This window comes from Maylandia zebra, linkage group LG3 (assembly GCF_041146795.1).
Source record: "Maylandia zebra isolate NMK-2024a linkage group LG3, Mzebra_GT3a, whole genome shotgun sequence".
NCBI lineage: Eukaryota > Metazoa > Chordata > Actinopteri > Cichliformes > Cichlidae > Maylandia > Maylandia zebra.
Genome location: NC_135169.1, coordinates 41,292,697 through 41,317,413, shown reverse-complemented (window position 1 = coordinate 41,317,413; position 24,717 = coordinate 41,292,697). Strand labels below are relative to the sequence as shown.

Genomic DNA, 24,717 nt, shown 5'->3' with positions numbered 1-24,717 from the left:
AGCAACAATCTAATTATACCATTTCTCCAGGGGGAATATGCATATGAGGGTAATCAGTAAATAGAAAAAGGTAATTATTTGCCAGAAGTCATAGCCTTTGCACCTGTAAGCACTGCGCCGATCCAAGATTGTGCCTCTCCTATAATTCACGATGAAGATAGTTTATTAGGGGGCTAAATTATTTAGCTAATTTATAATAAGTAAATGAATTTCCCAGTTATTGAATATTTCATAGTGTCTGTCAAAACATAATGAGTTAAGTTTGGTCAAATACAAATGGGTCCCACTTGGTAATTTGCCAGAATGTTCCTCGGGGTAAATCTCTGCAAGTGAATGTGATTGAATGTTACAATTAAACGTGCTAATTCATTGTCAAAAGCAACTTATCTACACACATGATATATTTGGCGCCTAATTGGAAGGCACATTTAGAAATGGTTTATTCGGTGACTTTCTACATCACGGCCTAATCAGAATAAATTCCGCTGGCTGTAATGAATTGAAGTTGAATATTCGTAGTTGGGCTATTAAAGAGACTGGAAGTGTGAATTATTTAAATGCAAATGAATGTTTTAAGCTTTCCAAGTAGCAATAGGCACATATTATTCCTCATTCCCCTCCACCCCAACACACACACACACACACACACACAAATGGCTAATTTCAACATTCACTAAGTGCAGAGTAACCTCTTGCTCATACAGTATTCCATTCAATCAATTCGGCAGCAGTGCAGGTTCTTTCAGCCGTGCAGCTAGCTCGACACCGTGATAAAGGAAGATGGAATCCATCAATACTGGGAGACAGGTGCTGGAATTACTAATCAACTCTTAGCTGGGAATTATGTTGCCCATGGGCTGCAGTGAGGAATCATGGGAAATATGATTCAAACTTCCCTCACTTCTGATTTTGTTTGTTTTTTATTCGGGTGAGAGAAATTTCACCTGGAATCGAGCTGTGTGTTTGCACCTGACGAGTTCAACGTTTTCCGCTCCGTCAAGACCACCGTGCGTGAACTTTGTCAGATGCTATGAAATGTGCTTCAAGCTTGTGCTCAAAAGCAGCCTGCAAAGAAGCTCTAATCCGAGCGGCAGTGGCATTATTCATGTTTCCACAATAGCTTGTTATTCATCAGAAGACAAAGGAGATTCTCATTCGGCTTGACATAGATGGAGGAGGGCCACGAGGGTATTATTCACATCTGTTGAGAACAGTAAGCACAGCCAACTGGATGTCGCGATACACAATGCTTATTAATGCAAACAAAGTCTCCCAACACAGTATATAAATGGCGTTTTCCTTCACGTCGGAGCATAAATATTAATTGTATTAAATATATGATGTATTGTAGTTAAAAAGCTCCTTCACTTGTTTATTGTTAAGCCAACAGCATGCGCTTTATTAATGAGAGCAGCACATCACTGCATGCCACATAAAAAGCCGTACACGCTGAGGTGCGCTGTACTACAACTGTGCACCACGAGGTGGCACTGCAGGCTCACAAACAGATGCTGTTAAACTGCTCTTCTTCTCCGGTTGTCCTCCCCTTCACAGGTGTGTAGCTGGATCAGATACATGTACACACCCGCAGTACAAAACCTGAAATTCAGCAGCGCTCATTAAGCCCCTCATTAAGCTCCATAGCAGTATAGTTTGCTCAATACAGCATCCAAATAATCCTTAACCTTAACCACGGCAATGAATCAGCAGACTGCCTCAGGGTGTTTTCCTTGTTTGGTTTTTCCCTCTAAAAGTAGTTCATTTGCACAGCTGTCCGGGGAACACAAATTGTATTATGCTCACTTCCTGTGGCAGGACATCTGTTGCTTTCAGCTGGCACGCCTTCTGAGTGTGCTGAAATGCTCTTTATGCACCCAGATGACATTATCATAACTAAGATGAGTACTGCATTTTGTCTTATGTCGCATCCTTTCCATTCATAGGGCAGGTGGTTAGAAAAGGGGTTACTAATTATACCTGTTTCCCCCACAGCAGCTAAACTACGGTATTTGTTTAATCTTGTCAAAGAAGTGAAGCATCTGCTCAATCAGTCTTTATTCCAAATAAATGGAAGCTATGGGCTTTGATGTGTCACTGAAAAAGGCTTTATTTCCGCGCGTTCCTTTGTCTCGACACCGTCTTCAGTGAGCTCACTGAGACAATTTGCGGTCATAAAACCACTGCTTTCATTGATATAATCACATTATTGCTCATACTGACACTGCTTATAGCGCTTTAAAATTGCCTGCAATTGTAAGGAATGCAACTGTGGTTTCTCTGTCATTCCTCAGGTACTGTTATCGTCATGTGGGCATGTGCACTGTGTCCGTTACGTCTGTAAACAGGAAACAGCCTTTCACATCACAAAGTGAAACTGCTGAGCATGTTTTCCCATACCTGTGTCACTACAGCTACAGACCTTCAACCTTTTAGTGAATCACAACTATTCAGAGAACAATTCAAGACATTAATGCAAGATATCTCGCAGATTCCAGTCACGTGACTCTTGCTGGTAGATTTAAGCTAAAGATAAGATCTTAAATATGTAAACAGACCGCCAGAACAGGTCAGCTTTCACATAATACATGTACGCACAATAAAGTCATTCACAGTGATAATGCCATTATTATTGTTGGCTTCTTCATAAGTTCTTCTCCAGCCCCATGAAGCAATTGCAGGGCCTTACAGCTCGCTGGTTCTGTATAAACCTTCCTTACCTGCAATGAGTTGGGATTCGGCAGGATAGAATACCGATTTAAATACCACTGAATTAACATAACCTTATTTTGTCCCTGTCTTCACATCATAAAGGCGAGTGAGAAATTATACTCCTGAGACAATTCACCAGCTGTTTTTGTTAAACTACAAAAAAATTCATAGGCAATACTTCAAATCCAAAATAAATCTGGATTCTTGACTCCAGTTCTTGAAAGCAAAAGCATGTTCATAATTCACATAGTAACGCACATTTTTTCCAGCTACTCTTATTTAGACTGGCCAGATCGGGATTTTGAGATGATTTTTGCATATTCCCGTCCAGATTGGTACAGAGTTCGACTCTGCTTCAAATCACTGAAGTCCACGTGGAACAAGCCAAAACGAACGCTGAATCCATCGGCCCATTCAAAGTTATCCATCAGAGACCATGCAAAATATCCACGGACGTTGATCCCATCTTCTTGTATAGCTATACAAGGACAGAAGAAAGGAGTTACATAGAGCCATCTAATTAAACCATGACTAGTATCATGATATGTGACAAAAGGATCATTCTAAAGTACTAGCAAAAACCTGTTTACTAGGTCCACTCATTTATATCTTCATTATAAAAAGTAGATATAGCAAAAACTGCTGTTCATAAACATCAAACAGATGGATAATAAAGACGCGTGTATTTATCTTTCTCTTTGCAAACGACATATTCATTGCATAAAAGTAATCAGTTGGCGTCGCTGTCGCTGAACACTTACTCACAGATCTGAATCACAACACATTCCCGTGACCCCAAAGTGTTAATGCGCTAAAAATTGATTAGCAGAAGCAACGTATGCGTAAGATACACACAGACGTATGTGTAACGCTTGTATCTATAGTGTCGCTGTCAAAGGCATCTGAAATGAAATGGTAATGAAACAAGTATTAACTTTACCGCACTGGGTACCCCTCTTTGAAAGTGAGGTAAATAAAAACCTTTTGATACAACACAAACAGTCTTTGGAAACCAAATTTATGATAAATGATAGCAAGAAGATTAAAGGTACATCAAACCAATTAAATGTTTTTTGTTTTAAACAAGACTAAATTTGTCAATTTGGAGAAGCTGCAGAATTAAAATGATATTTTAACCATTATTTTCCCGATTCGCATGCTTTTAATTTTTTAAATACGCAGGATTTATGCAGTCCCGATTTACTAGCCATTACCTTTTGCCACTTCTGAGATGGTGTCCTTGTAATACATACAGCGCTGGGCATCCTCGATCTGCAGTGGCCCCACCTGAGAGAAACCATTCTCTGTAATGTAGATCGCCGGGTTGTTAAAAGTGTCCTGCAAAGTCATAGGGCAAATATTATTGTCAAACAAGGCATCACAGCCTGTCAGACATTCCAGGGGGAGACAGATTGGTCTACAGTGTGCCGTTCAGCTGCGTTTCAACGGTGCCAGGCTCAGACTAATGGCGTGTGACAAGTCACAACAGCAGGAAATTGCTCGTTTGCAAACACTTTTCAGCAAAGTAACTGTTTCATTCAATGTGACAGCACTAATGAAGCATCAGTGTGTTTCTGGAGGTGTCGAAAAGAGATTGCTGCATGCAAAATCAATAGTGAGACACTAAACAAATGCCAGTGTTCTCCTCGTACGGTTGAAGGTGATCTATCTTGTTGCTGGTCAATTCATTTTGAGCACCGACTTTACTTTTCCGCAAGGTGAATCCAAACTGTAATGAAAAGATTTGGTCGGCCCTTGGTTTGGGTTATTTTTAGTGTAATATATTAGCGTAAAATTGTGCATTTTTACATTTTTGGACTCTACTGCAGTAGCTGTGCATGGCTCACAGTTTAAAACTAGAAAGTGCATTTTCTGAAGAAACTGCAGTGTGAATGCTTGAATCTGAATGTATGCACTGAAATGAATTAATTGCTGAATTTTGAGTTAAAAATATTGAATGAGATAAAAAAAAACAAAAAAAAAAACGAATTTAACCTGAAAACAAAGGTGCTGAACTGCTAAAAGCTGAAGGTTACACAGAAGAAGGAGTTGGAAAAAAACTGAAAATGTTTTAAATGTAAATTAGAAAACCCTAAGAAATGAGAAAAGAACATTTAGAGTCAGAAAACATCTGAATGAATATTAAAAGGTCATATTCTTTGAATCACTGAATGACTCAAATGTGATCCCTCCACTTTGATCCACACAGTTTAAAAAGTTTAAATGCCTGAGCTTTGAAAGACACGGTGTTGGAAAGAGAACAATAATGGCGACAATTTGAGGGTAAAATGATGGCTGTAACACTGTGGACACAGCAGCAGTTGAAAGAGAAGTGCTTAAGATGGATCTTGGTACAGTGGCAGGCAGAGCTCGTTAAGCAGGCAGGTGTGAGCCTGGTTGCTATAGTGACCGCACCCAATGGCTCCATACACACGTACACAGACATGCGCCTCACTTTTGCTGCTTAAAATGAACAGAAAAGTCAGGCCGAAACAAATCGCTCCCAAATGAAAAGTAAAAGTCGTATTGACAAAATTCTTTCACCGTGAGCGACAGCAATGTCTAGTCTACCTAATTCTCAGTTTTCATGCCTGTGGAGCTTATTATATGGACGTGGTGACAGTGGAAAGACACCATGCTCTTCTGATTTTCAAACGAACCTTCTGAGCCGTTTTAACATTAGAGTCTATGGAAGAGTTGGAGGGAGGAGGCTGTGCATTGGTGACATTTACGAAAGAACCATAACACATATTACAATAGTAAACACATTGGATGAAAGAGGACAACGATGGCTACGTTTTGAGGGTAAAATGATGGCTGTAGAGCAAACGCTGTGGACACAGCAGCAGTTTTAAAAAAGATTTTAAGATTAATTTTTTTGCTCCTCTCACTCTAGCAGTTGAGCTGTCTCACTCTAGCCCCAACATTCCGTCCCATACACACCCATTATAAACTCTGAAACGGGTGAAAAAACATCATGAAACTTAAACTGGAACTGAAGAAAAAGTATAATAGATATTGAAAAGATAAATACAAGTTGAATAGTTGAATGTCTTGTCTTCGTTTTAAAGTTTGAATGGTGGCTCTATGTCAACGTATGTGGAAGTAGTAGGAGTTTAAAAATAAGTAAGTTGAATGAGAATTTGAAGGGTCTCCCCATTGAAATACATGGGAAATTTTTGTTGAATAAAGTTGAATAAAATTAAAAATATAAATGTTAAAAATGAGAAAAGTAGAAGCAGTCATGTCCAAAAGAAGAGGAATCTAATGGTGTTTGAATGGTTTTTCTAAGTTGAACGGTTTTGAAGGAGTAGGAGTACAAAAAACGTACGGAATAGATAAAACGGAATAATAAAGATTAGAAGAACAATACTGTGAATGCTTTTCAAGCATTCACACTAATAACTAGAAAGTGCATTTTCTGAAGAAACTGCAGTGTGAATGCTTGAATCTGAATGTATGCACTGAAATGAATTAATTGCTGAATGTTAAGTTAAAAAAAAAATTCTGAACGAGCTGGAAAATACAGAATTTTTAACCTGAAAACAAAAGTGCAGAACTTTTGGAAGCTGATGTTCACACAGAAGAAGTTGGAAAAAAGCTAAACATGTTTAAAATGTAAATAATAAAATGATGAGTAATGACAAAAGAAAATTTAGAGTCAGAAAACCTCTGAATGAATATTAAACGTTCAAATTCTTCTAACTGAAATGAACTTAAAAGATGAACAAAAATTCTGGAGAAAATACAAACTTTAATATACAGCATAATGTTTTTCAGACATGTACACATGTGTATATCATGTTTAATAGTATTACATACATCAATTTGTTTTGTATGTCATAGAAAATAACATAAAAATCTTAAGTCATATTTTAGAGCTTCTTTCTGAAAAGGGCTAGTAGAATAAATAAAAATAACTAAATTAAATAACTAATGAAATACATGAAAATTCAACTTTTAAAACCACAATCCTGAACCTTTAAATTGTGTTGGTTTCTTAGAACATGGCTGAACAGCTGTTTCTATCGGTCTACTTAATCTGTCTACACATCTTTTTATTACTCATTCTTCTTTATGTTTTAATGTAAACAGAGTCCACACAGTGGTAAAAGAGAACTGTATAGAGAATTTTGAGTAAACTCAAATGAAAGCGTAAGGTGGTGACACAGTTTAACACATGCAAATAATCAAATAAGCACATTAGTCCTTTTTGTGAACATGGATAAATAAGGATCAATAGTTTACAGCATTGTTCAGCCATGCCACTAAATGCTTTTTTACACATTGTTTTAACCTGGGCTCAGACACAAAGTCCCAAATTTAGTTAGTCCCTGACTTTGAGTTGTGGTTATGACTAATTATTATACACGAGGCTTTATCTATCTGAACTCTAAGGACACAAATATGAAAAACCTATACTTACCAGCTGATACTCCACACTACACACTAGGTGTGCCATGTGACCTGAAACTTTGGTACAAACTCATCATAATCATTCTGTTAACACTGTTTTTTAACACTGTTTGTGTTGCTGTTCAGCAGTTTAAAATGTTTTAGATTGGATTACATGGAATGAATTAGAATTTTCTTGGGGGGTTTTGTGTGTGTTTTGTTCTTAGCAGATTTTTTCATCCATAAAGTTGAATTCCAGTTACCACATTTCTGGTCATATGACATCCCGAGTGCCCACTTAAAAAAAATCCCCACAGTTAATTCAACATTAAAACAAAATAAAAATATGTTAAATAAATAAAGGTTTGCTCTGTGATGAAATACTAAATAAGCATACATTGTACAGAGCACTAACAATGAAAACAATCCTTTAGCCTGTTGATCAGAGAGAGGCCGTCATTATGTCCATTTAAAACCTGTAATCACAGAGCACAACGTTTCTGTGAAACTATAAAGTCCCATATGATCCTCATCATGTCCAGTGACTTCAGAGTGGATCCTCCCTGTCATCCGGCCAGTGTTTGATGTGTGGCAAGCAGCACAGAAGCAGGATAGCTGAGGACTTTAAAAGAAGAGCAGAAAACAGGAATATGTAGTTGTAAATGTAAATATCAGTGATACTTGTCTTGTCAAAGGGAATAAAATAATGAAAATGTTAACTTACACACTCATTTAGGGAGGATCTTGACACTGCACAGAGGAGGCACAGTCAGTCTGACAATGATGGTGATCTCCAGGGATGTTTTCCTGCAGCAACATTCCTGCCAACTGGCCGTATGATCCAGAGTAGTTGGTTTGTAATGAACAGAAAGGTGTATATGTTAGGTAGTGTGCACTCAGAGCTGGTCCTAAGAAACAAACACATCCTGTAATAAACTGAATACCTGTAGTAGTGCTGCTGCAAATATAAAGCCCTTCTATCATGAGTGGTTTCAAAGAAGGTGTTTTGGAGGCTCAGTCACAGAAACTGTGCAGTCTGTTCAGTCCTGAGTGTCGCAGCTCTGAAGGGGATGGATCACAGAGGGAAACACCTGAGTACAGACATTACAATACACTCTAACACTCCTAAGGTCAAGTGAAAACACAATTTAAACACTTTACAAAGAATGAATACATGTTTTCATGGAAATTATGTCATTAACCCTTTTTGTTGTGAGTAAATCTCACCGACTGCTTGTGGGACAAGCTAGAAGGAGGACTTATCACAGAATCTCTCCTGTGCTCCAGATGTGAAGTCTCACGCTCTGATCGTACGGCGATGAAGATGGTGATGATGAAGTTTCTCTGATCTGTGGCATTACAGTTTCTGGCTGCTATGTGCTTCACATTGTTGGATTTTACATGTGAAGCTTGGAGAAGACACAGGAGGACTGTGTCTTGCTTAAAAAAAAAAAAGAAAAAAAAAGGAAACCTAACAGGAAAGGAAACCCCCCCCCCCCCCCCTCAACTCCCACCGTACCCTCCCCCCCCCTCCCACTCAACTCCCCAACCTCACACCATCAAATGTCTATACAAATGTAGGGTATCAGCTGGTAACAGAAAGCAAGTGCTACATATGTACTACATATGTAACACTGCTGAAACATTTCTGGCCAGAAATGTGCAGTTATCAACCCAGACCCACCCTGATGATTGCACTGGCCAGAAACATGATAAAAGCTCATAAAAATTTATGTTTCATAGAAAAATTTGTCCAAAAATATAATCGTATACTTTTGAAAAAGTTTAAAGTTTATAACAAACCAAAATAATAACATTTTTGTAAATAGTATTTCAAAATAGAGGCACACATAAAGTGGCTTAACTGTCATTATTGCTGTAATTAGGTTTGTTTGTTTGTTTGTTTGTTTGTTTGTTTGTTTGTTTGTTTGTTTGTTTGTTTGTTTGTTTGTTTAAAAAGCAACCTTTAGTCATTATTGTTCTCTCAGAAACAATGAAGAAGCTGTTGAACATTTATGTGTTGTGTAGGCAATCCTCTGGTCCACCCTCCCTCCCTCCCAGCCACAGTGAGACTGGGGCAGCCTGGCAGGATGTTGAAGCCTGGCTGCAGAGAGGATATGCCTACACTATTCATTTTAAACTGCTATATTTGATTTTTCTAACATTTATAGGTTACTGTTAGTGAATTTTAGATTTTCTGTGATAAATAAAATTGTCATCTTTTACTGATATCATTACTTAATTCATGTAATTGTATTTTATGTAAACAATTCAACCATTATACTGCAATGCAGAGCGTCAACTTTTAAATATCGCTCTACTTTCTTAAGTCATTCAAAAATATAGAAATTACTTACTGTATTCAAAGATCTAGATCATGAATCATCACAGGACAATACACAGTATACTGGGTCATGGTAACTATGGTATGTCTTCATGACTCCAGAATGGAGACATCGATCTGGCTGAGAAATGAAAATAAGGTCAAGCAGTGTGTTCTTCTCTGTGGTAGGGGCAGTGATGACCTGTGCGTATCCCCTAGACTCAAACAACTCCATGATTGGTTTGTTTGCACTGGATAAAACATTCTCATTAAAATCACCACAAACTATGATGGGATGACAGTCCATGATCTCCAATGAGTCTAATAGGCTTACCAGGTTTTTCAGGAATGGCCTCAGAGTGTAGTCTGGAGGTCTGTATACAACTGCAATCAGAGCACTGACTGGTGCTTCAACCTTTAAAGCCAGAAATTCAAGGTCAGTTACATTATGGATGTACTGTTTTTCATGCACTTGAATGTCACTTTTCACATAAACAGCAACTCCACCACCACTTCTGTTTGCCATCTGGGGAAAGTTTGTGTAGGACAGGTGTCTGTTGCGTTTGAACAAATTGTAATTTTCCAAGTGGAGACTCTCTGCGACAAAAGAGCCCCGCAGGTGTGTTTCTGTTAGGCACAAAACATCTGCTAGACACAATTCATGGTGACTTTTGATGTCATTAATGTGAGCTGGCAGTCCCTCTGTATTATGATGAACAATGGTGAAAACCTCTGACCTGCTGAGGGTTTGTCTCACGTGTAGAAGAGGCATCATGTCATCAAGGTTGGCTTGTCTCATGTTCTCAAGTGCTGCAGTGATTTCTGGGTTGGTGAATATTTTTTTCTCCTCCATATCAAGAAGATACAGTCCACTGAGAGACGTCACTCTACTGACAGCTACGTAGGCCATGCCGGGCTCAAAAATGCTCTTAAGAGAGACAACAGCTGATGTAGTTGTCATACCCTGTACCTTATGTATTGTACATGCAAAGGCCAGCTTCACTGGGAACTGTCTTCGTACCACTCCTTTCTGCTTCAGATTCTCCTCTGCTCTCTCAATGTACACCATGTCGTCTGCTGGTGTGCGGTTATTCTTTCCAGATGTCTCATTATCCATTTTAAGTCCAAGCTTGATGATGTGTTGGTCGTTTTCAGAGTGAACTACTCTAAGTAGTTTTCCAAAAGCTCCATTAACCAAACCATTTTGTATGTCAATGTTTCTGGTGAGCATGACACGAGCTCCTTCTGCAACTTTCAGTGTGTCTGGTAACTCGTTTTTACCTCCTTTCAACGGTCTGTCTTGAAGTGCCATTCTGCCAGTTCTAGGATCTTTTCTATAATCATCTGCATGGATGTCAATGATATGAGTGTGGAGCAGAGCCAGTGTTGAAGAGTTGTGTGCATCCACTTCTTTATTAGTTGCAAAAATGTGCAATGCATCAGTCGGACAATGGGCTGGTTCAGTTATGGCCTGTAACAACAAATCTCTATCTGCTTCGCAAAGCTCATCCAACTTTCCTTTTACACGAATTCTGTTCAGCATCTCAGCAAAGACAACATCATCTTTCTGACGCATAATCTCAGTCAGAGTGATCATCTGAAAATGCTCCCGCCACAGGTCGATCTCGGACGGGTCGTGCACACAGAGAGGTTTAGACTGTCGCACTGGGGGTAGCTGATAGAAGTCTCCGACAGCAATGACTGACATGCCTCCAAAGGGTCTCCGAGTCCCTTTGATCTGTTTGAGTCTTGCATCTACATATGCAAAGAGATGTCTTGACACCATAGACACTTCGTCAATGACGATTATTTCAGCATTCAAAAGTTCTGATCTGACTTCATCCAGCTGATTGCCAAGTCCCTGAATGGGAGGTTTTAAGCTTCTAGGCAGCTTGAGAAGAGAATGCAGTGTTGTTCCAGAAATGTTAAAAGCTGCAGTCCCAGTGAAAGCAGTTAACAGGACAGTGGGTTTTGATATGTCAACGTCGTCTGCATATCTGGGCACTTTGCTCAGTATCTTAGATGCTTCTGAGTAGATGCATTTGATAAGATGTGATTTTCCTGTTCCAGCACCACCATTAATATAAAAGAAAAACTGCTCTGGATTTAGAGCACAGACTCTTTTAATGCACCAGTCTCTAACTGCATAAAATATGCAGGCTTGCTTCTTGTTCAGATTCTGAAACATCTGACGTAACAATGTGGGATCAATAGTAGGGGGTTCCCTGATGGCTCTGACTTCTGTTGAAGCATCAGCCTGACGGCTGTAGTCGGGCACATCTTCCTGTTCATTTTCATTGTCTCGCTCTCTTTCTTGTTCAACAAGTGGCAACCTTACGAGATCTGATTCAGGTGCCAGATTACACCATTCGTCAGTCACACCTCTGTTCTGCTCATATTCCTCAACAGCGCTCTCGATCTCCTCACTGTTTTTCTCATATTTTTCTCTGTTTCTTTTGACAATGTGTTGCACGTACTCAAGACGGTCAGTACCTGGCAGCTGTACACAGCCAGCACCATAGAAAGCCTGATAGGTTGGCAACGATGGTGTTTTCAGTTCGTGGTCTGAACGATGAGGAAGGTACAGTTTAAGCAGTCTTCCGTAATATTGCTCTGGATGTTTTTCTTGTGAGCAGCGGTGAAATCTGATGATAGCAGGCTTATTGTTTTTGCGCCTTTGCACAAACCCCATCTCATTGAGAAGGGGCAAAACATCTTTACCTTTTTTCTGTTGGCCATAGACAATCCTGCAAGTAGCAGCAAAGTCTGCCATGCACATCTCCTCATACTCTGGTGTTTCAGGTCTGGCTTTGTATTTGTCATTCAAAGATGTCATCCAAACATTGGAAGACTCAGGTGTTGTGTTGTCCAGAACTGACAGGGGACGACTCATTTTCACAGGATTATCATCAGTTGGTATGAATATTACAGCACGTGAACATTGCTTCATGTGAAGACCACATGCACGAGCAACACACTCCTGTGCACTGATCTCTCGCTTCTTTGAATATGCCTGCATGACGGCTCTCATTTCATCGCACTCATTTACACTGTCCTTATTGGAGTTCTCAATGACAGTTTTCAGGTACTCAGATAGCCCGCCCTCTTTTTTTGATATATATTTCATTAAATAATTTGCAGCGCCGAAAGCATCTAAAACAAAGCTTATGTCGATATTACTGTTCCAGGCTTCAAGCAGATGTGGATTATAGCCATTTATCCAAGAGTCTTTTGGATCACGCTTTAGTATGATCGTACTCCTCATGTTCATTTTATTCAGGTATCTCTGATATTCTGCATGTGTCAACTTGCATCTTTCCAAGAGCTGCTCTAAACTCATGGAAGCAGTTTCAGGTTCATTCAGCAGCTGGTTCAGTGGTCTGAGCTTGTTCTTTGCCGTTTCTACTTCCAGTGCATCATCCTCACTGGGTCTTGTGATCATTGTCTCATTGCAGGGTGGTTTGGGAAAACCAAAACGGCACCCGGAGCTTAAACTCCTAAAGCACGTCTTTGTGTGGTTCTTACTGTGTTTTTGCACTTCTGTTACTTTTTTGTACAGTTCGGGTTGTTTATGTGGATCAGGCAGCTGAGCTGTGATGTATTTGTTTATAAAATCAACAACAGTTTGCTCATCATCCTCCTCAAACACAGGAGCACCTTCTACCCACAGGAGACAGTGTATGTGTGGGCTTCCTCTGTGCTGAAACTCAACTCTGTAAAAGTAGTCAATGACTTTGCCAAGTGGCTCTGCGGGAGATAAGAGTAAATCTCTGAATAATGCTTCAACTCTCTTGTCAAACATGCGCATTGTTGTGACAGGATTGCTTCTCAGGATGTCACACTTTGCTGACCAGTCGAGTCCTTCAAAATTCACTTGTTCACCTTGCTGCCTTGTTATTGCCTCGATCACTTCAGGCCAGCGCATTTCAGCAGCTGAAAATGTGCAAAAGAACGTGGGAGTTCCCAACTGTCTGATCATGGCAAAAAGATCTCTTGTTGTTTTCTCCCAATAGGCTGGGGTTCCTCTCAGAGGCTGCATGAATCTCACTGCATCTTTATTTCGCACCAGTTTCTCCACCTCATGTTTATCTTGTAACATGCCTGAGGTTATTTTTCTACCATCTCTGGTCAGAGGCTTTGCCTTCCTTAACTGTACTGTCATGCTGGATGTAGCCAAGTGTATTTCAGTCACAAACTGTGCAAAGAACAAATAGTTTGTGTCTTTGGCAAAACGATCATCAATGCAGAAAAGTCTTGATTTGAAATACCCACTGGGGGATACTTTGATCAGCCTTCTTTCATCAAGTGTGTTTTGGCCTGTAGGAAACTGCACAGGGAAGGCCATGGCCTCCAGTTTAGGTGTTTTGAAAAAACTTATTGGATTGTTTCTCTCTGCAGGAGCAACAGAGTAGATTCCTTCACTGAAACATAATATCTCCTCAGCCACATCAGGGGGCTGCAAACAGGACTCGAGTGCAAAACCACCATTAGTCAGTCCATCTGCTTGCTCTGAATCATCTCTCATCTGTTCATGCGATTGTTCACCATCACAGGGTAACATGTCAATGTCCTGTTCATTTATATTTTGTGCTTCACTCAGTGCATTTTTCTCACAGCTGTCAATTTCCATTAAATCAGCCTCATCATAATCGTCCTCATTCATGTTTTCATCATCATCATCCTCATCATCTTCATCAGGAAGAGTTGGATCACACAGCTCAGCATCATCTCTGATGCTCACATCCTTATACTGTGGATGAATCTGCTTGAGTTTATGCAGTGCTTGCACAAGTTTAGACCAGCTTACAGTCTGAAACAGCTGATGACCTTTGTAAGACAAGCGTCTCTTCAGTTTTATTCTCATGACCTGAGAATTAATTCTCAATCGAGGTAGTGTTTCAACAGTTTCCTGTACCTCTGATGGGACACAGACCACATTTCCTCTAATTGCTCTTTGTCTGCCTTTGGGAAGAGGAATGATCTTGGCAAATGGTATGCACTTGGCTATGAGATGTCTCTCCAGTATGTTGAGATCAGACAGTTCAGCTGGAATATCAGCAAGATCCAACTTATTGGCAACAGCAAGTGCTGGCATGGATCCATTTTTAAGATGATCGTGGCAGGTGTGACAAATCCACTCTCTCTTTCTCTCATCGGGAACATTGCACTGCTCATTTCTGCAGTTTTCATCACAAACATGAACAAACTTTCCTGTCAAACATGTTGTAACTACATGTGGGTTTTTGACATAATTTGACCTTCTGCAGGGTCGTACTTGGTTTGGAAATGAAGCCTTGAAACATACAGTACATGGGTATGATGGTCCAGCTTTGATTTGTGATTTGAACACAGATATGGCCTCGTTAATCACACTGTTGTCACTCTCTTGGGTTTGTCTGTTCACCCATCTGTATTTCCTTTTTATTTTCATTGCACATCTCATATTGTGCATAATCCTGAAGGCAAGATTACTTTGATACCTGTCTCGCATTAGTTGTTTCATTAGTTGTCTGTGTCTTACTCTGAATGCGTTATCACGTGCATAACGCTGAGTCACTCGAGATCTCTGTCTCTCTCTGAAATCTGGGCTCTCTTGATACCTTTTAGTGATATAGTTTTTTTGTTTTTGTCTAAATTCAGCATTGTCACAGTAGCGTCTTTTAATATATTGTTGTTGTTTCTTTCTGAATTCATCGTTCTCACAGTAGCGTCTTTTAATATATTGTTGTTGTTTCTTTCTGAATTCAGCATTTTCACAGTAACGTCTTTTAATATATTGTTGATGTTTCTGTCTAACTTCAGGATTGTTTTTATATGCCTCGCTTGTAGAAGATTTCTTCTTTTCTTTGTACTCTTTGTTTGAAGCATACTTTTGTCGTTCTTTCCTTTTTTGGTTTTCTTTTCTCTGATTTCTTGGTTTGTCTGATGCCATTAATCTTCTTTTCATTTTGCGCCTTTGCTGTTTATTAACTTTTGTCAGTTTATAGATTTTTTGTATAACTGTATCAGAAAGATCACAGTTAGCACCATTTTTTATTGCAGTCCTTGACTGACAGGAAAAAACATCATTTGATGGAAGGAAATTAAAGTCACTCGATAGTTCTTTGGTAGTTATAAAAGTAAATTCATTTTGAGGAGCTTCGTGTGATGTGAACTGAGTCATACGGACTTCTTGTTGTTTCTCCAGTGGTGTACAAACAGACATTGGAGAGATCTCAGTAAGATCAGTGGTTGTGTTTCTCCTTGGAGAAGAGGAGTTTGCTTCATCAACAGTTGTATCAGAGTGAGTAGGTGCCACAGCAGTGGCAGCTGTTGGTCTGCAGACTGTGTCTGTGATAGTATCACTCAGGTTGACTGTGCTCATACTGTAGAACTGCACAGGCTTCAGTTCATAGTTACAAGAAGGTGATATCGCCATCATTTCATAAGAATCCTGGAGTCTCTTAATCATGTCACTGAGGAGTGTGAATTTCACCATCACAGCCGTACCACGATCACGTGACCATAGTGCTAGAGGAAGACCACTGGCTGTTCTGGAGTGTGGATCAAAGAAACCATATTTGCCCGATGTGGATCTGAACACTGCGATACACAATCCACTCATAATCAGTAAGGCATACTGCACATCTGACAACAGGCAGCTCAGTCCTGCTTCTAAGCTCAGAAAGGTATCTACTGCCTCCTCTGGAGGTTCTTCAAATGTCCCATACCGGGAAGGCTGTGTCATGTCGACATGATACATAGACCTGCGAGCATCAACTTTGTCTGGCAGCTCATCGGTAGCCAAATGAATATTTTTAGGAAATCTTTTCTTGGCCTCTTTGTACATCACATCACCTTTATCCAAGACCAGATTAAGGTCAGCTGTAGTCATGTTATCATTCTCATGAAGGAAAGCAAGAAATGTGAGTGAGTTACATGTGCACTGCTTGTTTCTGGAGTCTCCATATTTGGGATGAGCCTGGCTGTGAGATGCACAGATATGTGTAACAGAGGGCTGGTTTTCAAAGTTCACTCTTTCTGCATGAGATGGTCCTGCCACATCACTGTGACGGCCTCTTTTTACAATATCAGCATAACCCACCTGTGGGGCACTTGACACCTCAGGTTGGTCTCTATGGTTTACCTGATGATCATTAAATTCATGCTGCAATCCAATCTTTACAGCATCTGCATAGGATACCTGTTGTACATGTGCAGGAACATGTTGACCTGCCTGTTTCACACCATCAGCATTGGTCTTTGCAGACACAAAGTCTTCTGCAGAGCTCTGAGGAAAATCACACTCAGCTTGTTCACATGTTGGTACTTCATGAAACTCATGGAACTTCTTCCAGCGTTGTTTTGCAGCTTGTGACTTTTTCTGCTTCCTTGGCATTTTTACACAAGTGTTTCTCTTAGTCTTTAGAAAATATGTTTATAAAATAAGAGTGGCACAGAGCAGGAGATGTTTTCTTTGTCTTTATATTTCAGTTTTTATTTCTCAGAAACAGATGTCTTTGTTTGTTTGACAGTTTGTCAGTCGAGAGAATAATATGCACTCTCTTTATTGGCTTGGCACAACTTAGCAGCAAGCGCAAAGTGAAAAACAGCTAGAGAGAAAATTTAGAAGAGAGAACAGACAGAGCAGGAGAAACACGGCTGGGAAATCACAATCAAACCGTGAATTAGAGTTTTCTTTATTTGTTCAGTTTGTTCTCAGGTAGAGGCAATATGCACTCTTTATTGCTTTAATGGCTTGGCATTTTTCAGCAGCAAGCCAAGAGTGAAAAACAGGTAGAGAGAAAATTTAGCAGAGAGAACAGACAGAGCAGGAGAGACACGGCTTTAAATCAAACCGCAGAGTTTTCTTTGTTTGTTCAGTTTGTTCTCAGGTTGAGGCAAAATATGCACTCTTTATTGCTTTATTGGCTTGTGCATTTTTCAGCAGCAAGCCAAAGAGTGAAAAACAGGTAGAGAGAAAATTTAGCAGAGAGAACAGACAGAGCAGGAGAGACGCGGCTTTAAATCAAACCGCAATAAGATTCTTGGTTTGGCAAAATTTCTCACAAACCACAGGGTGAAATACAGATGGAAAGAAGGCAGAGACAACAGGTGGAGTAGGACAGAAGATAGAGGGGTTGGGGGGTTGGGATGTGAGATAGAAGACTGGAGATCTGGTCCTTGTTCTTCTTCTGCACACTGTGAACAAAAAACAAGAAAAAATAATAATTTTAATAAAATTATATCACATGGTAATTGTATGAACTAATTGTGACTACTGAAAAAGGACAAAACAAATATTCAAGCTAAACTGTTGTCGGCTGCCATGTGCAAAAAGTTGCACAATTTGGCACTTTTTAAAAGAATAAATATTTAATTAAATTCAGCAATAATATTTTTAAATACAAATATGATTGAGTGAATTGTTAACTAATCACATGTAATGTGCAAAAATGTACGAAAAAAATATTTTAGCCCAATTGTTAAGCTGAACTTATGTGTATTTATTATAAAAATGTGTTTAAAAGGTCTAGCACAAAGTTTGAACCCATCACTTTAAAGCTTATATTAGTCAGACTCTTTTTTTAAAATTTTGGTGTACTTCTCTAACAGTATGTGCACACCTACCAGGCAAAGCACAGATGTGAGTCAAGTTCCTGAAAGTGTAAGACAAGAAATAACATGTTAGTTGTCTGTACAGTGTTATCAGACTAACAAAAAAACAAAGCCCACACGACATGATACACTGAACTTATAGTCAGCAGGGTAATTATAGAGTAATATAGCACACCAGCTGATACAGCAGCCATTTTATAATTCAAACTAATTAACTGAAGTATTTATTTAAGTACTTATATAAGGCTACTGTTAGACTGTTACTAGCCTTAGCATCGCTGCTAACGCTAGCATTCCTGCTAGCGTTAGCACTTCAGTTAGTGTTAGCACTGCTGGTAGAACTAGCACTCTTACTGTTAAAACTGAGGCACAATGGCAATAATAAAGCTCATTTGTTACTTTTGTCTCACTGACCGCCAATAAATATCACAGGAATATCACAGGAATATTCTTTTTGTCAGTTAAAAACTGCTAAGGCTAGTGTTGGCACTATAGCTAGCGTTAGCATTGATGCTAGCATTAGCATCGAAGCTAGCATTAGCACTGCTACTAACAGCAAAAGTCATAAAGTACTCTTACTGTTAAAACTGAGGCACAATGGCAATAATAAATCTCATTTGTTACTTTTGTCTCACTGACCGCCAATAAATATCACAGGAATATCACAGGAATATTCTTTTTGTCAGTTAAAAACTGCTAAGGCTAGTGTTGGCACTATAGCTAGCGTTAGCATTGATGCTAGCATTAGCATCGAAGCTAGCATTAGCACTGCTACTAACAGCAAAAGTCATAAAGTACTCTTACTGTTAAAACTGAGGCACAATGGCAATAATAAATCTCATTTGTTACTTTTGTCTCACTGACCGCCAATAAATATCACAGGAATATCACAGGAATATTCTTTTTGTCAGTTAAAAACTGCTAAGGCTAGTGTTGGCACTATAGCTAGCGTTAGCATTGATGCTAGCATTAGCATCGAAGCTAGCATTAGCACTGCTACTAACAGCAAAAGTCATAAAGTACTCTTACTGTTAAAACTGAGGCACAATGGCAATAATAAATCTCATTTGTTACTTTTGTCTCACTGACCGCCAATAAATATCACAGGAATATCACAAGAATATTCTTTTTGTCAGTTAACAACTGCTAAGGCTAGTGTTAGCACTATAGCTAGCATTAGCATTGAAGCTAGCGTTAGCACTGCTGCTAACAGCAAAAGTCATAAACCTATATAAATGGTAGCAAAGGTTATTCTTTTTTTGCTTTCTTTATTCTTTGAACTCTGTTGAACTTTAAAAAGACTTGATATGTGAGTTTAAATGTCAAACATGTATTTTTACCATCATAAAATTAAAACAATGCTGTACTGAGTGTATTGTACTTACCACAGCAGAGAGCAAAGCGGAATGACGGCAGTTGGTGCAGTGATTAGTTAAAGACTGATGAGGCGTTCAGGTGGTGCTTGGAAATTTGAGCATCAGTTTGAACATCAATAATGAGCATATATATTTCTCTGTCATAGAGAGACAGAGAAAAAAATACACAAGACTCACCAGCATACAAATTGGTACTTTTTCTCTTTATGTCACTCATTCGCTTATACTCAGGAAAGAGGGCAACTGGCATTAAATTAGCAAATAAAAAGTATGTCATCTTGAACTGTTTTATGGATTTTATTTTAAGACTACTTTGAGCGTATTCGTGGGGAGATAAACTATACAGACTAAAAACAGAGACATTAAATGAGATTCGATTATTTAAAATGTGGGAAAATACACTACAGACAGGTAGATGCTGTGAGCTTTAATTATCCAGTCAGAAAAGATTATTTTAAAGTCATCAACTGACTAAAACTGCCGAGGTATGAAAAACCTGTGTGGAGAAGACAAGTCCACCAATACACAATCAACTTGAATTTAACAGGGCAATAATTCAGGGCTCTATTCAGTTAGCCTATATTAACTACTGACATACTGTTAATCTGTGGCAAAAGCCTGTCAAACCTGTCTTATTGTACCTATTGAAAAAGTTAATCTTACTACAACTGCTTAGATGTAACACACATTTTTGATTTAATCTTGGCAGAGTGAGAGACAGAGCTCGTTAAGCAGGCAGGTGTGAGCCTGGTTGCTATAGTGACTGCACCCAAGGGCTCCATACACACGGACACAGACATGCACCTCACTTTTGCTGCTTAAAATGAACAGAAAAGTCAGGCCGAAACAAATCGTTCCCAAATTAAAAGTACAAGTCGTATTGACAAAATTCTTTCACCGTGAGCGACAGCAGCTTCTAGTCTACTGAATTCTCAGTTTTCATGCCTGTGGAGTTTATTATATGGACGTGGTGACAGTGTAAAGACACCATGCTCTTCTGATTTTCAAACGAACCTTCTGAGCCATTTTAACATTAGAGTCTATGGAAGAGTTGGAAGGAGGAGGCTGTGCATTGGTGACATTTATGAAAGAACCGTAACACCTAGGACAATAGTAAACACATTGGATGAAAGAGGACAGCCATGGCTACGTTTTCAGGGTAAAATCATACCTGTAGAGCAAACGCTGCGGACACAGCAGCAGTTTTAAAAAAGATTTTAAGATTAATTTTTTTGCTCCTCTCACTCTAGCAGTTGAGCTGCCTCACTCTAGCCCCAACATTCCGTCCCATACACACCCATTATAAACTCTGAAACGGGTGAAAAAACATCATGAAACTTAAACTGGAACTGAAGAAAAAGTATAATAGATATTGAAAAGATAAATACAAGTTGAATAGTTGAATGTCTTGTCTTCGTTTTAAAGTTTGAATGGTGACTCTATGTGAACGTATGTGGAAGTAGTAAGAGTTTAAAAATGAGTAAGTTGAATGAGGATTTGAAGGGTCTCCCCATTGAAATACATGGGAAATTTTTGTTGAATAAAGTTGAATAAAATTAAAAATATAAATGTTAAAAATGAGAAAAATAGAAGCAGTCATGTCCAAAAGAATAGGAATCTAACGGTGTTTGAATGGTTTTTCTAAGTTGAACGGTTTTGAAGGAGTGAGATGCCAAAAAACGTACGGAATATATAATAATAATAATAAAGATTAGAATAACAATACTGTGAATGCTTTTCAAGCATTCACACTAATAATCCTTATTTATGTTATGCTGGGACTGGTGAATTATCTTAGTCAATCATTTATCTGAAACAAGCGCTTTATACTCCCTCCCCCCACTTTTTAAGGAAACTTTCTTCTGATTGGCTGCCCCACACAGACTGTAACCAAAAGAAAAAAAAAGATTTTTAGGAAAAAGTTTTACCTTAATGTACTTTAGGAGTTTCCTCAAGCCATCTGGCACTACAGCCAGCCAGGACAGTCCACTGATGGGCCAGGATGAATCCAAAACTTCCTCTGTATCTTGGTCTCCCTTTATACACAACATCTTTTCACAACCTCCTCCTGGTTTGACTTTGCGAGACGTGTAGTAGTTCAACGCAAAGAAGTCGGCAGTTCCCAGAATGGCAGATTCATCCTTGGAGAAACTGGGGAGCCTTGAGGCTGCATTGTATCCTAGCTTCCTACTTTGAGCGTCTATAGCAGATCTCATTATTTCTGGATAATCACCGGTAACAAACACGGGCCAGGCGAACCATCCCAGTTTAAATGCAAGGTCACGTTCAGTAGCAGCAATGTCCTTGGGGCAACCTTGGTTTAATGGCTCACACCAGTCGCTGTTGAGGGCAATAGACACGGCACCTTTCTGCTCTGACCTGTAGCGAGAATTGTAGCTGTGCCAGGCCATGGCGTGGGCCCGCAGCATGTTGTGTCCTACCAGGTAGGCAGCAGTGCCTTTCTCTTTTAACCCTGGGGCATGGATGCCGTCTTCGTGTCCCAGTTTGGCGCACACTTGTGGCTCATTGATAGTGATCCAAAGTTTGACACGGTCCCCAAATGTTTGGAAACAAAACTGAGCGTAATTGTCAAAGAGACTGGCTATACCAGGTGATTTCCAGCCTCCCTGGTCTTGCAGAGCTTGAGGCAGGTCAAAGTGGTAAAGGGTAACCATCGGTGAGACATTTGAGGTTAGCAAATCATCAATCACTTTGTTGTAGTATTGCACACCTGTTGAACAGAGAGTGCCATAAATGGGTAATGAGATACAATTGCCTAAAGCCATCAAATAGGCCTGGATCTAATTCCAGCATGTGTGTTTCAGGTCTATGAAAATACCTTTCTGATTGACATGTTGCGTGGTCCCATCAGGCAGGAGGCGGGCCCAGGAGAAAGACAGGCGATAGTGCGTCAGCCCAAGCTGCTGGATACACTCCAGGTCTTTCTCCCACAGCTCATAGCTGTTGCAGGCCACGTCTCCATTCTGGTCCCCAAACACTCTGCCTTTCTCATGACAAAATGTGTCCCAGATACTCGGTCCCTTGCCGTCCGATTGCCAGCCACCTGAACGACCGCGTAAAGGTTGTTCAGAAAAACAGGTAAAGTGTTGACATATAGAAATATCACTCTGTGAATTTATTGTGACAGCATCTAAGACGTCATCTACTCTAGCGGTTATTTACATTCATCTAATTACATAAGTGTGTTAAAGACTGTATTAGTCTGCCAATATTTTTTTATGTGTACCAAATGAGTGACAAATGTAAGGAACAACTCAAAAAAATGTGGGGAGAAATACAAGTAAATGTCGGAAACAGTGTTCAGAAGAACACATTCAACTTAGTTTTATTTATATACCACAAAATCACAACAACAGTCGCGTGTAGCTGCTTTATATCGTAAGGTAAAGGTCCTACAATACTAAAAAGAAATGTCCAAGAATCAGACAACCCCCTATGAGCAAGTACATGGTGACAGTAGGAAGGAAAAACTGCCTTTTAACAGGAAGAAACCTCTGACAGAACCAGGCTCAGGGATGCGCAGCTATCTGCTGCAACCGGTCAGGGGTTAGGAGAAGGAAACAGGCGGCAGGGTTTTTTGTTGCATTCGAGTTTTGAAAACCAGAAAAGGAGCCATTCTTCCTCGGGTGACTGACAATAGCATTATGGGATATGATCAGACTGTGTCACAGAAAACAAAAAGTAATATGGTGGTGAGAGATGAGCCAGCCTTAACCATATTCTTCAGTCCACATGGGCATGAAAGCGTCATGGGGGGTTGTTGGCTTCCATGATGACAGTGCATAGATGCATGGGCCATACAGGTCACCGAATGGTTTGGTGAATAAGAAAATCATATGAATCACAGACTTAAGGCCCGTTTAGTCACCAGATCTCCATTAGACCAAATGCCCTGTTACACTAATGTCAAAACAACAAATGAGGAAATGATGAATACATTTTCATTTATCTGTATCTCCATCAATATATTCAGTGCAATGGCTACTATTTCTTTACACATGCTTAAGTTTCACCAAACACTCATTTAAAGCATGTTACAGAGTCAATAGCGCCAATATTTACCAAGTAAAGTATTCACGGTAAAGCGAATTACATTAGAGGTTCTCGGAGTGTAAAAACCCCCTCTCTCTCCCGCTCCATAACAGTTATCACTGCTCCATTCAAAAACTTGTTTACATACCTTCTATTTGATACGCAGACGTCGCCGCTCCCCATGCAAAGTCACGTGGGAACATGTTTTGTGCATTAGGACGCTGAAACAAAGGTGTTCCTATATCTTAGCGCGTTATGCTTTTATCTCTCTTAAATTTAATACACAAAGCGATTTGTCTCCCTACAAAGCGGACGTTTTTTTGTTTTGTTTTGTTTTTGTTTCATGTGGCATCGCAGCCATTAACGTCCACAGACCAGGAACTACTGCGAGATGTGACGTTTCGTAAGTCACGTACAGAAGATTTCATCCAGTACGGGAAACTCCGAGGATAATTATCTCGCTGGATTTTGCTTTTTTCGACAATGCCACTACTGTAATACTAGCTTAATTCTGTTATTAAATAATAATAAATCAAAAACACATTAGTTCACGGGATTCGGTCTTTTCATGTTCAAAATTTAGGGCAGGAATGTGGGATTAAGAAATGAGGAAATGAAATCCGAGGTGCACCTGAAAGCACCGCAAGAATGAGTCGAGGGTTGCGATAAAATCAAAGGCTGTTGCCAGCTTGGTAAATTAGTAAAAGTCTATTTTGCAGTCAAGCAGAGCAACTAAGTGAGTTTCTGCTGTGAGTTTATGGTATTAACTTTTTTTTTTAATTATAAAACAAATAACATAAATTCAAATTGTAAAGACCCAAATATTACGATGCTATTAACAATTTGGACAGAAGTATTTCTCTAGATAGTATAAGAAATGCAAAAATGAACTATAGTTATAACACATATGGTATGATACTTCCGTATCATATACAGTCTATCGTTAAGCCTCGCACGGGTTCTAATAATGCTGTAGTCTAGTTTTCTATATGATGAAGTGAATCATTTGATCTCATCAAAATGAACACAATGGACTGCGACAAGAGGGCAAACAAATACTATCAGATTATCAAGAGTATTACATTCTCAACTCGGTGGAGTGGAAAGATTCAAACGTCTGTATCAGGGCAAAAACAAATCCTTATCATGGCTTTCATGTGAACTGCAAACTAGACCAAACGACCAGAGGTGAAAGTACAGATCCTGTATTACGATAAAATTAGCAAGAAAAACATAAACACTCACTTTTTTTAGTCCTGCAAC

At 39.4% G+C, this 24,717-nt stretch overlaps 1 protein-coding gene across 1 annotated transcript; it reads right to left on the bottom strand.

Annotated features, from left to right (window-relative positions):
• Positions 1–2,040: 2,040 nt before the first annotated feature.
• gba3 (glucosidase, beta, acid 3) lies at positions 2,041–23,839 on the bottom strand. Its single transcript, XM_004554425.2, has 5 exons — positions 23,603–23,839; positions 22,241–22,465; positions 21,330–22,132; positions 3,924–4,047; positions 2,041–3,187 (listed from the first exon to the last, which is right to left on the bottom strand). The coding sequence occupies exons 1-5, from the start codon at positions 23,655–23,657 to the stop codon at positions 2,985–2,987; spliced, it is 1,410 nt and encodes a 469-aa protein (XP_004554482.1). The 5' UTR covers positions 23,658–23,839; the 3' UTR covers positions 2,041–2,984.
• Between the last annotated feature and the right edge of the window lie 878 nt (positions 23,840–24,717).